Source organism: Drosophila teissieri, chromosome 2R (assembly GCF_016746235.2).
Source record: "Drosophila teissieri strain GT53w chromosome 2R, Prin_Dtei_1.1, whole genome shotgun sequence".
Classification (NCBI taxonomy): Eukaryota; Metazoa; Arthropoda; class Insecta; order Diptera; family Drosophilidae; genus Drosophila; species Drosophila teissieri.
Genome location: NC_053030.1, coordinates 10,743,414 through 10,758,306, shown reverse-complemented (window position 1 = coordinate 10,758,306; position 14,893 = coordinate 10,743,414). Strand labels below are relative to the sequence as shown.

The 14,893-nt window shown below is 43.7% G+C and overlaps 6 protein-coding genes across 6 annotated transcripts; 3 read left to right on the top strand and 3 right to left on the bottom strand.

The window, feature by feature from the left end:
* Positions 1 to 16: 16 nt before the first annotated feature.
* On the top strand, positions 17 to 1,643 carry LOC122615210 (probable cytochrome P450 6a23). The gene is made up of 2 exons (XM_043790158.1): positions 17 to 1,107; positions 1,180 to 1,643. Exons 1-2 carry the CDS (start codon positions 21 to 23, stop codon positions 1,599 to 1,601), a joined length of 1,509 nt encoding a protein of 502 aa, XP_043646093.1. The 5' UTR covers positions 17 to 20; the 3' UTR covers positions 1,602 to 1,643.
* A 420-nt stretch (positions 1,644 to 2,063) lies between these two features.
* On the top strand, positions 2,064 to 3,918 carry LOC122615118 (probable cytochrome P450 6a19). The gene is made up of 2 exons (XM_043790014.1): positions 2,064 to 3,185; positions 3,255 to 3,918. The coding sequence occupies exons 1-2, from the start codon at positions 2,099 to 2,101 to the stop codon at positions 3,677 to 3,679; spliced, it is 1,512 nt and encodes a 503-aa protein (XP_043645949.1). The 5' UTR covers positions 2,064 to 2,098; the 3' UTR covers positions 3,680 to 3,918.
* A 119-nt stretch (positions 3,919 to 4,037) lies between these two features.
* LOC122615117 (cytochrome P450 6a9) lies at positions 4,038 to 5,698 on the bottom strand. Its single transcript, XM_043790013.1, has 2 exons — positions 4,511 to 5,698; positions 4,038 to 4,456 (listed from the first exon to the last, which is right to left on the bottom strand). Exons 1-2 carry the CDS (start codon positions 5,604 to 5,606, stop codon positions 4,038 to 4,040), a joined length of 1,515 nt encoding a protein of 504 aa, XP_043645948.1. The 5' UTR covers positions 5,607 to 5,698.
* A 902-nt stretch (positions 5,699 to 6,600) lies between these two features.
* LOC122615102 (probable cytochrome P450 6a20) lies at positions 6,601 to 8,465 on the top strand. The gene is made up of 2 exons (XM_043789993.1): positions 6,601 to 7,693; positions 7,790 to 8,465. Exons 1-2 carry the CDS (start codon positions 6,607 to 6,609, stop codon positions 8,215 to 8,217), a joined length of 1,515 nt encoding a protein of 504 aa, XP_043645928.1. The 5' UTR covers positions 6,601 to 6,606; the 3' UTR covers positions 8,218 to 8,465.
* Positions 8,466 to 9,908: 1,443 nt separating this feature from the next.
* On the bottom strand, positions 9,909 to 11,600 carry LOC122615161 (probable cytochrome P450 6a21). The gene is given in 3 exon segments (XM_043790078.1): positions 9,909 to 10,118; positions 10,121 to 10,387; positions 10,440 to 11,600. Coding segments are annotated over 3 exon segments (1,512 nt in total). The 5' UTR covers positions 11,536 to 11,600; the 3' UTR covers positions 9,909 to 9,969.
* A 261-nt stretch (positions 11,601 to 11,861) lies between these two features.
* Positions 11,862 to 13,618, bottom strand: LOC122612762 (cytochrome P450 6a8). The gene is made up of 2 exons (XM_043786578.1): positions 12,505 to 13,618; positions 11,862 to 12,446 (listed from the first exon to the last, which is right to left on the bottom strand). Exons 1-2 carry the CDS (start codon positions 13,604 to 13,606, stop codon positions 12,028 to 12,030), a joined length of 1,521 nt encoding a protein of 506 aa, XP_043642513.1. The 5' UTR covers positions 13,607 to 13,618; the 3' UTR covers positions 11,862 to 12,027.
* Between the last annotated feature and the right edge of the window lie 1,275 nt (positions 13,619 to 14,893).

Below are 14,893 nucleotides of genomic sequence, written 5' to 3'. Positions count from 1 at the left end.
CAACTGGCTCTGAAAGAGAAATGTCGCTGGTACTAACGTTGATCGCGCTTCTAGTGTCGCTGCTTTTGTTCGCGGCCCGCCGACGTCATGGATATTGGCAGCGGAGGGGTATTCCGCACGATGTGCCCCATCCGGTGTACGGAAACATCAAGGACTGGCCCAAGAAGCGACACATCGGAAAGATCTTCCGGGACTACTATTTGAAGTACAAGAGCTCGGATTACCCGTTTGCCGGGTTCTACTTCTTTTTCAGTCGGACTGCTGTCATCACCGACCTGGAGTTGGTCAAGAGGGTGATGATCAAGGACTTTAATCACTTCGAGAATCGGGGAATCTTCTACAATGAGATCGACGATCCACTTTCGGCCAGTTTGTTCAGCATCGAAGGTCAGAAGTGGCGTCATCTCAGGCACAAGCTGACACCCACTTTTACGTCCGGCAAAATGAAGAACATGTTTCCGATCATTGTGAAGGTTGGCGAGGAGATGGACTCGATTTTCAGTGCCAAGACCACCGCAGGTCAAGGCCAAATTCTAGAAGTGGTGGATCTGGTGGCACGATATACGTCTGACGTAATCGGTAATTGCGCCTTCGGTCTGAACTGCAATAGTCTGCAAGATCCCAAGGCAGAGTTTGTGTCTATGGGCAAAAAGGCGATCATCGAACGTCGTTATGGAGGACTACTGGATTTCCTTATTTTTGGATTCCCAAAGCTGGCTCGCCGCTTGCGTCTTAAAGTAAACGTGCAGGAGGTTGAGGACTTTTACACTGGCATTGTAAGGAGTACAATCGACCACCGATTGAAGACCAAGGAGAAGCGTAACGACTTCATGGACAGTTTGATCGAAATGTACCAGAAGGAGCAGGCGGGAAATACTGAGGATGGCCTGTCCTTCAACGAGATCTTGGCACAAGCCTTTATCTTCTTCCTGGCTGGATTCGAGACGAGTTCCACGACCATGGGTTTTGCCCTGTACGAGCTGGCCCTCAATCAGGACATTCAGGATCAACTCAGGGCGGAGATCAACGAGGTTCTGGCCAAGCACAACAACGAGTTTACTTACGAGGGACTCAAAGAGATGAAGTACGTGGAACAAGTCATTATGGGTGAGTAAAATCCCACAATCCCACAACGTTACAAATCTCTTTATCCCTAAATTCTCCTTCTTTACGCGACAGAAACCCTTCGCAAGTATCCGGTTCTGGCGCATCTTACGCGAATGACCCAGACTGACTTTTCGCCGGAAGATCCCAAGCAGTTCATCGCAAAGGGAACCGTTGTTGTGGTTCCAGCCCTTGGTATTCACTATGATCCCGAAATCTATCCCGAGCCGGAGAAGTTCAAGCCGGAGCGATTTACGGACGAGGCAATCGCGGCGAGACCCTCGTGCACCTGGCTTCCATTTGGAGATGGTCCCCGGAACTGCATCGGTCTTCGATTCGGGCTGCTGCAATCCTGCGTGGGATTGGCCTACCTAATCCGGGGTTATAAGTTCACCGTTTGCCCGGAGACACAAATACCCATAAAGATGGTCGTGAAAAACGTACTTCTGTCTGCAGAGAATGGCATTCACCTTACTGTTGAGAAGCTCTCCAAATGAGAGTATAAATGAAATCAATATGGATTTAAAATGGTTTAAAATTACGTTCCGGCATGTATACACGGCTATAAAACAACACGATATTCTGATGATGATACCCCCTTTTTGCTCATATACAGTACGTATATGAGAGTAAAGGTTAAGTATCGCAGTAACTTGTTCTACGCTTCAAGTGTAGCGGATATTAAATAAATAGGTGCGCAATATTTTAACAGGTATTTCAAAGTTTAAGTTTAACTGAAGTACCAGAAAAGATGAGTATACTATTAGGATCACTTACTTATTTATATATATACATATATTGTCTACGTGGTAATACCCTAAATAAATGTGGATTTATGTACAGCTTTTAAGCTATCTGGAAGTTAACCGTTAAGACTTCTTGTTTAAATAATAAGAGGAGGATAAATAAGAGGAGCAGGCGATAGGTGGATGGGAAGCTCTTCTTCTAAAGCAAGCCACGCTTGGAATCGGTTGCCCAAATCAGTCTTCTCAAGATGTCGATCTTGCTCGGTTTGGTGGTCGGTGTCCTAACCCTCTCCGCTTGGTGGCTGCTCCAAAACTACACCTACTGGAAACGGCGGGGTATTCCCCATGATCCACCCAACATTCCGCTCGGCAATGTCAGCGAGCTTTGGAAAACGATGCCGCTGGCCAGCATTCTCAAGCGGACCTACCTTAAATTCCGGAAACAGAGAGATGGGCCTTTTGTGGGCTTCTACCTGTATTCCATGAAATACATCGTCATCACCGACGTGGATTTTGTAAAAACCGTGCTAGTTCGCGACTTTGACAAGTTCCACGATCGCGGGGTGTATCACAACGAGAAGGATGATCCGCTGACCAACAACCTGGCAACCATCGAGGGTCAAAAGTGGAAAAATCTGCGACAGAAGCTGACCCCAACATTTACGTCATGCAAAATGAAGGGCATGTTCTCCACCGTCTTAAGTGTGGGCGATGAGATGATTCGGGTGGTCGATGGAAAGCTCTCTAGTGCATCGCAGACCCTGGAAGTCACCGACCTCGTGTCCCGCTTCACATCCGACGTAATTGGCATCTGCGCTTTTGGCCTGGAATGCAATAGCTTGCGGGATCCTAAGGCGGAGTTCGTCCAAATGGGCTACTCGGCGCTGAGGGAACGTCGTCATGGCTTTCTGGTGGATCTACTAATCTTCGGGATGCCGAAGTTGGCGGTGAAACTGGGGCTTCAGTTCCTGCTTCCTTCGGTGCAGGAGTTTTACATGAACATTTTGCAGGACACCATAGATTACAGGGTGAAGAGCAAGGTGACTCGGAACGATTTAATGGACACGCTGATTGACATGAAACTGCAGTACGATAAAGGCGACAAGGAAAATGGACTCACCTTCAATGAGGTCGCTGCCCAAGCCTTTATATTCTTTCTGGCTGGTTTTGAGGCGGGATCCACCACCATGGGATTCACTCTCTACGAGCTGGCCTGCAATCAGGATGTTCAGGATAAGCTGAGGGCTGAAATCGACAGTGTGCTGGAGAAACACAACGGAAAACTAGAATACGATTCCATTCAGGAGTTGACTTACATGGAAAAGGTCATCAATGGTAAGTCACTCATCTATTGTACAGCATGGTATAGTTTTTCATATTAAACTGTATATGTAATTTCCCTAGAATCGATGAGGAAACATCCTGTGGTAGCCCACTTGGCTCGCATTGCCACCAAGCCGTACCAGCACAGTAATCCCAAGTATTTCATCGAGGAAGGCACTGGAGTGCTGGTGTCTGTCATGGGCATCCATTATGACCCCGAGTTTTATCCGGAGCCCGAAAAGTTCATCCCAGAACGCTTCGATGAAGACCAGGTAAAGAAGCGTCCCACCTGCGCATTCCTACCCTTCGGAGCTGGTCCCCGAAATTGCATCGGACTGCGATTCGGACGGATGCAGGTCGTCATTGGGTTGGCCCTCCTTATTCACAACTTCAGGTTCGAATTGCATCCCAAGACGCCAGTGCCGATGAAGTACACAGCCAAGAACCTTCTGCTGGGCTCCGAAGCGGGAATCCACCTCAATGTCTCCAAGGTAGTGAGAAACTAAAGTGTTATTTATTTATTTGTTTCCATTCTTTGTTATTTAATTCAATAAGAGGGTTCTAAAATGTTTTTTTTAATAGTTGTAAAGAATCTTATAAATGTTTTGTTAATTCATATTGTCTGCCAAGAAATGCTTGTCACCGAAAGTAAGTCTTCTGCAAAAGATTATTCTTCTTTGCAGTACTAAAAGCCTTAACTAGGCAAAATATCACACAGATAATAAAAAAGATAATTTTATAAAAAGCCAACTCATTATAGTTAGTTATCCACAAACATGATAGTACGGTTATAAACAGTACAAAAACACTCTTATATATAGATAGATAGATAGTAAAATATTGGCAAGTTTAAAAATCCAAATTTCAAACACGTTCAACTTTCAAGAAGATACCAGTATCACTTGATATTAAGAAAGTCTTTTTGCTGTATACCATTGGTATTGTTGTTTGGTCGCAAACGGAGAAATTGAAGTTATTAATCAGGAGCGCCAATCCAATCCTGGCCTGCATCTGGCCAAATCGCATTCCGATGCAGTTCCTGGGACCATCGCCGAATGGAAGCCACTCCACGGAATCGCGTTCCTTCACACGTTCGGGGGAGAAGTTGTCGGGGTCAAAGGTGTTTGGGTTGGCGTACAGTTTCTCATCGCGGTGCATGGCTCCACAAGGGATCAGAATAGGCATTCCCTTTTTGATTACGTATTTGGGATGTCCAGGAACCACGTAGTCCTCCAGGCACTCGCGATTCAGGACAGGAAGAACGGTGTACAATCGAAGGGTTTCTAAATAAAAGGGGGCTATTAGAGGGGGCTATGAAAACGCACATTATAACATACCGGATATAACCTGGTCTAAATAGACCAGGTCCTTCATACTTTCGTAGTTCAACTCTCCGTTGCACTTTCCAATAACCTCCTGGCACTCATCCCTCACCCGGTCCTGAATGTCCTGATGCTGCGCCAGTTCATAGAGGGCGAATCCCATGGTGGTCGACGAGGTTTCGAAGCCAGCTCCAAAGAACACGAATGCCTGAGCGGCCATTTCCTCGATCGTGAGGTTCACACTTTCCCCAGACTCGGACTTGGTCAGAGGACTGTTCTTTAAATCGATGAGCTGATCCATAAAGTCGTTGCGTCGGATGTTGTTCTCCTCCCTGAAAGCCACTGTTTCTCTGACGATCCGGAGGAAGAAGTGTTCGGCTTCCTCCAGGGTAATTTTCATGTGCAGTTTGCGTGCCAGATTTTGGAAGCTATTGATGAATGCAATCCCGATTGGTCCGTGGCGTTGTTCGAAGACGGCTCGACGACCCATTACCCTGAACTCAGCCTCTGGATCCTTGAGACTACTGCACTCAATGCCAAAGGCACACGTGCCGATTACGTCGGTGGTGAACCTGGCCAGGATATCCTTAACCTCGACAACAGAGGACTTTTCCATCGCTTGGCCGAAGACGTCGATGAACTCATGGCCCACCTTTACCACGGTGGGAAACATGTACTTCATTTTTCCGGACGTAAACGTGGAGGAGAGCTTGCTCCTCATAGACCTCCACTTGTGGCCATCTAGCAGGAACAACTGACCAGAGAGGGGATCGTCCTCGGTGTTGTGATAGAAACCACGATCGGTGAACTTGTTGAACTCCTTAATCAGGACGAGCTTTGCCAGCGTAATATCCAGCACGAGTATTCCGGGTCGTTGGAACCAGTAAAAGCCCGCGAAGGGTCCAGTGCCCCGGAACTTTTTGTAGTAATCCATCCAGATGTCAGGGAATGATCGAGTGGTCTGCACTCCCGTCAGGCTGCCCATGAGGATGTGTGGTTCCTCGCAGGGAATACCCAGGTTCTGCCAGTAGCGAAGGGTACGACGCCATTTCAGCAATAGATATCCCACCAGCACCACCGCAATTGACAATAGTACTATGTAAACACCCATGACATCAGCTTGGGTGCGGTGATCTATATGGTTTTGCCGTTGAAGAATATATCGCCAATGCAGTCCAGTGGAGCTTCATAAACCTACTGGAATCAAAAAAGCTCCCACAGCTAGCAAAAAACGAGAGACGCATTAGATTAGATTCGCATGTGTATTCATAACAAATTATTTATTTATTTTGTTGCTGCTGCTTGCCTCTTTATCTAATCATTTTCCAGCTGAGAATTTCTCTTCTAAAGAGTTTATATTTAAGAGTCATCTAGTTTATGGGCGAATAGTAGAGTGTACCTTACCTACCTCAACTCATTTCCAAAATGGGTAGGATTGTGGTCTATGAATGGTTAATTTTATAATTGTTAATTGTAATTTGTTAAAATATTAAGATAAACGTGTTTCATATAAAGGGATGAATTGAACACCAACTAACACTGGAATTTTTTAATAGCTTCCCAAAACATTTTAATAAACAGAAACATGAAAATCATAGCCGATTCCACGGAAAACTATAATTAGCCGGTAACAATGACTTGCTTTTTTATGTATTTTATGTTTTTACTTACATATGTGAATAAACATAGAAATATAACTTTTGTACCATACCATTTGCACCTCTAATAAATAAATTGAAGTAGTAAACGTAAATAAAAGTTACATAAAACTAAAACTGGAGAGCAATTGTCTTCTCTTAAGTAAACAAGAAATGCGCGAGTAACGATGACTTGCATTTTTTTATTTCCTAAAAGTTTTTACTACTTAAAGATAAAAATACTAACTTTTCTTGTACTATGAACTCTGCAAGTGTGATAAAAAAGTAGATTATTAAAAAAAGATAATAATTTATCTAACTCACAAGGTACTCTAACAGGGGAGAACCTAAGAGCATTCATACACATATATATCTCTGAAGGGACTCTCTTTCTCTTTATGACCGCCGAAAAGAGAGTCAGGTGGTTGGGTATAAAAAGCCGAGAGCATCGTTCGGATTTTCAGTTGCTCCGAGATGGCCGTTCTGATCGTACTGTTGATCGGTCTTGTCACCTTCGCCGCGTGGTATGTGCTCCAGCACTTTAACTACTGGAAGCGTCGCGGCATCCCCCACGATGCGCCCAAAATTCCGTTCGGCAATACCAGCGAGCTAATGAAAAGCGTTCAAATTTCTCATATTTTCATGAGAACCTACAACAAGTATAAGAACAAGATCGAAGGACCATTCGTGGGATTTTATATGTACTTCAAGCAGATGATAATTGTAACCGATATTGATTTCGTTAAGACCGTGCTGATTCGCGAGTTTGAGAAGTTCCACGATCGCGGTGTATTCCACAACGAGCGCGACGATCCACTGTCCGCCAACCTGGTGAATATCGATGGTCAGAAGTGGAAGACTCTGCGCCAGAAGCTGACGCCCACTTTTACCTCTGGCAAGATGAAGTCCATGTTCCCCACCATCCTGACCGTGGGAGATGATCTGATACGGGTCTTTGGAGAAACAGCTAGTGCTAGTAGCGACTCCATGGAGATCACGCACTTGCTGGCCCGCTTCACCGCCGACGTCATCGGGAGCTGCGCCTTCGGCTTGGATTGCCATAGTTTGTCGGATCCCAAGGCGGAGTTCGTCCAAATGGGAACTGCCGCGATCACCGAGCGGCGCTATGGCAAGTCTATGGATCTTCTACTGTTCGGAGCCCCCCAGCTGGCCGCCAAGCTTCGAATGAAGGCGACCGTGCAAAAGGTCGAGGACTTCTACATGAACATCATCCGGGACACTGTTGACTATCGCATTAAGAACAATGTGAAGAGAAACGATTTCATGGATATGCTGATTGAAATGAAATTGAAATACGACAAAGGCGACAAGGCCAATGGGCTGACGTTCAATGAAATCGCTGCCCAGGCATTCATATTCTTCTTGGCTGGGTTCGAGACCAGTTCTACATCAATGGGATTTGCCCTTTATGAGCTGGCCAGCAATCAGGACATTCAGGATAAGCTTAGAATCGAAGTTGATAGCGTAATGAAAAAACATAATGGCAAATTGGATTACGACAGCATGCGAGAGATGACTTACTTGGAAAAGGTCATCGATGGTAAGTTTCCCAATTTAATTGCTGCCTTTTATTTATAGTCCAACATGTCATTACCATAGCTTATATATTCTTAAAATCACTTCCATTTTCTTACAGAAACCATGAGGAAACGCCCTGTCGTCGGCCATTTAATACGCATTGCAACTCAACGCTACGAGCATACAGATCCGAAATATTACATTGAGAAAGGAACGGGAGTAATCATCCCCACAATGGCCATACATCACGATCCGGAGTTTTATCCAGAGCCCGAGAAGTTCATTCCGGAGCGTTTTGATGAGGAGCAGGTGCAACAGCGTCCTGCCTGCACTTTCCTGCCCTTTGGAGATGGTCCTCGGAACTGCATCGGACTTCGATTCGGGCGGATGCAGGTCATAGTGGGCATGGCCCTCTTAATCCACAACTTCAAGTTTGAGATTCACCCCACCAAAACCGTCGTCCCATTAGAATATAGGACCGATGATCTTTTGATGAGCTCGAAGGATGGAATTCACTTGAAAGTCAGTAGAGTGGGAAAGTTGTAAAGTTAATTCAAGAATTATTCTGATAAAGCTTTGTTCTTGCGACGCAAATACTAACACCCACACTAATACTTGAATGAATGTACTTTTAGATTAGAACGTTGTGATAGTTTTTCATAGTATTTCACATGCAGTAATTATAACTTTTTGCTTCACCTACGGTCATGTGTATACGCCTTTTTAATTGGTAATTTATTCTGTATATTTGTACGTAGCTTAGTTTGAGGTTTCAAAAAAATGTTTTGAATCGTAACAATAACATATTTATTAAATAAAGATCATTTTAAATGAACAAGGTCGTCTGTACTGGATGTGTAGCTAAATTGGGAGAACTTTTAATTACACAGGAAAAACTGGTTACATTTGGAGAGCTTTGTATACTATAAATGCACTACAAAACGTAGTGCAAGGTCGCTAAAAGCTGTTTTATGAGATCTAAGGCATCTTTTCTAATTCTTCTAAAAAATGAGAAAATCTTTCGCTAAAAATGGTAATTAATGCCTGATGAACTTGTGTTGATTGCAGTTGCATTCTACGTCGAAGGTTGAATAAAATAACCCGTCAATTACGTTACCCAGGTAAATTAATCGAACTATGCTGTTATTTTGCAAAACAATATTGTATTACTAATGAGTCAATGTGCAAAAGGCAACAATTATTAATATCTAAATTTTAAATATATATGTATTTGATCCTGCTTCTATTGCACAAGCGCTTTAAACTTAGTTATGTCATGCTGAACATCCAAAAAAAGTAATAATAACGATGACTTACTCTGACTCATTCAAAGAGATATCAACCAGTTTGCACATAAAAGTTAAGCCACGCAATTGATATAAAATAATACGATAAAGTGTATGCTAGAAAATATATTCGGTGAATGAAGAGTAATTTTCGCAAATTAGTAGAAAATGGAAAAAAAATTTCCAGAACCATTTGTAAATAGCATGTAACGGTGAGAAGGCAATTTACACCGGGATCAAAGTTTTCTACTCTTTATTTGCCCGTGTAAATGAGTCAACTAATTGAAAAGAGAACATAAATCGGTTATAAAAGAGAAGACCGGCCGGAAAATGTTTTTTGTATTCCTCATACCCGTTTATTAGTGAGTATATGTATATCTATGAACATAGAATGCTTGGATGCTGGAAATAGAGATTTCAAAAACAATCAGATACATTTAAAAAACCTATTTAGCATGCAGTATTTGCAATGGTTTCCAATATTTCATCATAATGAAGTTTATCAAATTAAACTGTCATTTTAAAGTGTAAGCATTTATGATAAAAAGTGAATTATATTGATTTACGCAATAATACAAGCCGAATTGAAATAATAACAATTATGTCACCATAGTCTACTTTTGGGCTTTTCTTTTCCGATCAGTCATATACATTTAAAAAACCTGTTAAGCATTCAGTATTTGCAATGATTTCCCATATTTCATCATTCTGAAGGTTATCAAATTAAACAGTCATTTAAAAGTATAATTATCTGTGATAAAAAGTGAATTATATTGATTACGCAATAATACAAGCCGAATTGAAATAATAACAATTATGTTTCCATAGTCTACTTTTGGGCCTTTCTCTTCCGAGCAGTCGGATTTGGATTGGTCTGGGTGTAGCCCTAACCAGTTGTGAGATGGATTACAATTAGGTAAGATCATGAGTTGTCAATAAAACAAGGTTTCGTTATAAGTAGAGCCCAAAGATGCTTTTTTCTATATTTCCCCCACCGTTTATTAAAAGGGCATTACACTCGTTCCACCTTAAGATAAATGCCAGATTCACTCGCGATGAGGAAAATGTCTTTGTTGTATTTCATGGGAATGGTTGTCTTCTCGCAAACTGAGAACTTAAAGTCCTTAATCAGGAGCGCCAATCCAATCCTGGCCTGCATTGGCCAAATCGCATTCCGATGCAGTTCCTGGGTCCATCGCCGAATGGAAGCCACTCCACGGAATCGCGTTCCTTCACACGTTCGGGGGAGAAGTTGTCGGGGTCAAAGGTGTTTGGGTTGGCGTACAGTTTCTCATCGCGGTGCATGGCTCCACAAGGGATCAGTATAGGCATTCCCTTTTTGATTACGTATTTGGGATGTCCAGGAACCACATAGTCCTCCAGGCACTCGCGATTCAGGACAGGAAGAACGGTGTACAATCGAAGGGTTTCTAATGAAAACTGAATTTTAGAGGGGGCTATGAAAACACACACATTACGTACCCGATATAACCTGGTCTAAATAGACCAAGTCCTTCATACTTTCGTAGTTCAACTCCCCGTTGCACTTTCCAATAACCTCCTGGCACTCCTCCCTCACCCGGTCCTGAATGTCCTGATGCTGCGCCAGTTCATAGAGGGCGAATCCCATGGTGGTCGACGAGGTTTCGAAGCCAGCCGCAAAGAATACAAAAGCCTGCGCTGCGATCTCCTCGATGGTTAGGTTGACACTCTCCCCGGACTCGGACGTAATGAGTGGTTTGTTTTTCAAATCGATCAACTGATCCATGAAATCGTTACGACGAATATTATTTTGCTCTCTGAAGGCCACTGTTTCCCTAACGATGCGCATGAAGAACTTTTCGATGGGCTCCGCTGTCATTTTCATGTGGAGGCGACGCGCAAGATTGGGAAAGCTATTGACGAATCCGATGCCAACTGGTCCCAGGCGGTGCTCCGTTACGGACCGTCGACCCATCACGCGGAACTCTGCATCAGGATCCTTGAGGCTGCTGCACTCGATGCCGAAGGCACAGGTGCCAATAACATCGGTGGTGAATCGCGCCAAAAGCTCCCGCACTTCGACAACAGGGGACTTCGCCACATATTGGCCGAAGACATCGGTGAATTCATTAGCCACCTTGACCACCGTGGGAAACATGTACTTCATTTTACCGGACGTAAACGTGGAGGAGAGCTTGTTCCTCATGGACTTCCACTTTTGGCCATCGAGTAGAAACAACTGGCCGGACAACGGGTCGTCCTCGGGATTGTGGAAGAAGCCGCGATCCGTAAACTTGTGGAACTCCTTGATCAGGATCTGCTTTGCCAGCGATGTTTCCAGCACAAAAACAGCCTGCCGACGGAACCAATAGAAGCCAGCGAAGGGTCCGGTTCCACGGAACTTTCTGTAGTAACTTGTCCAGATGTCGTTAAACGAGCGCTCAGTTCGTACGCCCTTCATGCTACCCATTACAATGTGGGGCTCCTCGCAGGGAATACCCAAGTCCTGCCAGTACCTCATCGTGCTTCGACATTTCACCAGCAGGTAGCCAACTAGCGCCAGCAGCGCCGTCAGCAGGACTGCTCCAACCGACATGACTCACTGGCTATATTAATGGAGAATTTTGTCCGGCGGTTATCGGTTTCGTACAGCGTTTGTCAAACGATTGATACGTACTGAGATTGGAAAAGCTTGCTCGCGCTTTTTAATAGACCAACTCAAAAAGCAGCTGTCATTGTGACCAAGAAACATTTGTGTGAGTTCTGACTTAAGTTATCAGTATTCACAAGCTGATAGATTAAAAGCTACTTCAGTAACGATGGTAAAATACCCCACACTCTTCAGGTGGAATACATAATATTGTTAACAATATGATTTTTATTGAATTCAAACAATCTTTCTTATAAATTACACCTTTTCTAACATCTAACAAAATGAGAGCAATCAAACTATCTGGCAATAAAGGAAAGATAAATGACCACGGGGACCTACCCCAATATGATTCTATGAGACTTAGGTTGAATAAATTACCATCTACTTATCAGCTATTTGGCTTTGGCTTTTAATTAAAAGATTTCAGTCCACATATTAAACGACTTCCACCTTCAGATAGATTCCGCTCGTCACACCCAGTACGAATGAGTTGGGATTATAGACCAGAGGATCGGGCGTCTGCGAGCACGTGGAGAACCTGAAGTTCTTGATGAGCAGAGCGAGTCCAATGCGAGCCTGCATCTGTCCGAATCTCAGGCCAATGCAGTTCCGAGGACCATCTCCAAACGGCAGCCAGGCCACCGAGGGACGACTACTCGATTCCTCGGGGGAGAAGCGCTCGGGTCGGAACTCGAAGGGTTCGGGGTAAATGCTGGGATCGTGGTGAATGGCGGATGAGGGAATGATGACCGATTGGCCAGCCTCGATGACGAATTCCGGTTGACCGGGAACCACGTAACGCTTGGCAGCCATTCGGTCCAGATTGGGCACAATGGTGTACATTCGCAGAGTTTCTGCAGGGATATTTCCAAATCAGTGGGATTCAATGATTTTAAGTAGTAATTAACTTACCATTTATAACCTGGTTGAGGTACTTGAGATCCTTGGTGCACTCATAGGTAAAGATTTGGTTGTGTTGCTCCACGACCTCCTCCACCTCAGCCCTGACCTTATCTTGTATGTGCGGATTCTTTGCCAGTTCGTATAGAGCAAATCCCATGGTGGAGGAGGACGTCTCAAAGCCAGCAATGAAGAACACAAAGGCTTGTGCAAGGACCTCCTCAATGGTTAATCCTCTGACCACATCTCCATTCTCTAGCGTCATTTCCTTTTGGTTTTTCATTTCAATAAGCATGTCCATGAAGTCATTGCGCTTAATGTGCTCCTTTTCCCGCACCGCCACAGTCTCGGTGACAATTCTGCGATAGAACTCCTGAATATGCGGAGCAGTGCGAACCATACCCAGTTTCCTGGCCAGTTTGGGATAGCTGCGCATGAAGCCATTCAATAGAGTGCCATGTCTCTTTTCCACTAAAGCCCTCTTTCCAAAGTGCAGAAACTCGGCCTTTTCATCTCGCAGGCTGTTGCACTTGATGCCAAAGGCACAGGTTCCGATCACATCCACCGTAAACCTGGCCACCAGATCTCGTATCTCCAGAACAGAGTTCTTCGGCACTTTCTCGTGCATCACGGCCATAAATTCATTGGCCACGGACACTACGGTCGGATACATTAACTTCATTTTGCCGGATGTGAAGGTCGAGGATAATTTGTTCCTCAGCAAACGCCACTGGGCACCGTCCAGATTGAAAAGATGGGCAGAAATGGGATCATCTTTTTCGTTGTAGAATATGCCCTTGTTCGAGAAATTCGAGAAGTCCTTAATCAGTATTTGCTTGGCCAGGTCAAGATCTATCACAAATGCAGCGGGATTCTGGAAAAAGAAAAATCCGACGAATGGTGCCTTGCTCTCCCTGAACTTGTTGTAGTGATCTTGGAGTATCTCGTGGATGTTTTTCGTCTTCTGTAACTCCTGCATGTTTCCCCTGATGGTGTGCGGTGCCACGAAGGGAATCCCCCGACGCTTAAAGTACGTTAGCTTCCGGTAGAGATAGTAGGTGAAGATCGCCAGCAGGGCGACCGCCACTTGGAAAAGGATGTAAGTCAACGCCATACTGAGGCGGGTGCTTTTCGAATGCGACTGGTTCGGGAAACGCTAGGCAAACTGCTTTTAAATGCTCAAACTTACTTACTTTGCATGACGATGCATTCTCAGTCTCTAGAAAGCGAGAGTTAATCATTGGTTTTGCTTACTTTTATGCCAACAACTGTGAGACGGCAATTCTAGTACGACATGATCAGTCTTATAAGATAAGGACACAAACTAAAATTCACATCATGATCATTGTTTTGTAGGCAAACAGAGCAAAAAAAGTGTTTGTTTTGTTTGGTAGTAATTTTTCCTAATATACCGGTAAAAACTCGTCAGTTTGTACTGTACCGTGACGCACTGTGACTTATCATAAATTCTGGAGCTTAGGGTATTCCCTTATCTATAAACGTTAGGAAGCCTGATTACTCGCGGTTGCTTTCTGTGATCTTTAAATTCAAGACAATTGTATGGGTTGGAACAGACAGTTCAAGAAGTACTTTTACTTTTCATTTGATTTCTCATTGATAAGGATACTTACCTAGCACAACAAAATAACTTTAACTATATATGTAATTCTAGAAACTTTGACTATACGAAATATATAATTTAATCTTAGAGCTAAGCCCATGTGAAACCCAGGGAATCTTTTGAGATAACCATATTACCTCAGGTACAAGCTATTAAATACTTAAACCAAACGGCATCCTATGAGTATAACAAACCACCTTAGGCAGTTTCTACTGTATTTCGACGAGCCCTCGGTAATTAATCTTGCCCCCTTGTCTCCCAAACCCAGTGGCTACTTCATAAGTGGGGGTCCATGTTCTAACGACAGCGCAACATGATACGGTATGATATGAAATGATTCTATTGCTGATATTTGACGGATCTGGCAACGACTCTGTTTACCTTTTCAGTCATATTTGTTTGACGTTTGATTAGATTTCAAGTGCGGATGGGGGCAACAACAATGGGTAATTGAAACAGGCAGCTTTTCGATTTTTTTTTATTTATTTTGGCTATTATTCAGCTTTGTGGTTGAGCTTTTCTTTTGTCCATTTGTTTTTCTTTTTTCCACGCCATTTAAAGGGGAAATTGGGCGTAAAATGTATTAATGAGAAATACATTTACAAATGAGGAATTAATCTATTTTGCATATTATTAGCAACCAGCTTACTGCTGGACAATGAGTAGCAGTGGACATCATATGCTCATAAAAATTCCCCAAAATTATATGGCCCCAACAAAAAGGTGTACTAAATTCGGTTAAAATTGATAACAAACGAAAATGAACTCAAGAGCGTATAG

Coding starts and splice junctions, on each gene's coding strand:
- LOC122615210 (XM_043790158.1), top strand. CDS start 21: ATGTCGCTGGTACTAACGTTGATCGCGCTTCTAGTGTCGCTGCTTTTG. Junction 1,108..1,179: donor CGTGGAACAAGTCATTATGG/GTGAGTAAAATC, acceptor TTTACGCGACAG/AAACCCTTCGCAAGTATCCG.
- LOC122615118 (XM_043790014.1), top strand. CDS start 2,099: ATGTCGATCTTGCTCGGTTTGGTGGTCGGTGTCCTAACCCTCTCCGCT. Junction 3,186..3,254: donor CATGGAAAAGGTCATCAATG/GTAAGTCACTCA, acceptor TAATTTCCCTAG/AATCGATGAGGAAACATCCT.
- LOC122615117 (XM_043790013.1), bottom strand. CDS start 5,606: ATGGGTGTTTACATAGTACTATTGTCAATTGCGGTGGTGCTGGTGGGA. Junction 4,457..4,510: donor TTTAGACCAGGTTATATCCG/GTATGTTATAAT, acceptor CCTTTTATTTAG/AAACCCTTCGATTGTACACC.
- LOC122615102 (XM_043789993.1), top strand. CDS start 6,607: ATGGCCGTTCTGATCGTACTGTTGATCGGTCTTGTCACCTTCGCCGCG. Junction 7,694..7,789: donor CTTGGAAAAGGTCATCGATG/GTAAGTTTCCCA, acceptor ATTTTCTTACAG/AAACCATGAGGAAACGCCCT.
- LOC122612762 (XM_043786578.1), bottom strand. CDS start 13,606: ATGGCGTTGACTTACATCCTTTTCCAAGTGGCGGTCGCCCTGCTGGCG. Junction 12,447..12,504: donor CCTCAACCAGGTTATAAATG/GTAAGTTAATTA, acceptor ATATCCCTGCAG/AAACTCTGCGAATGTACACC.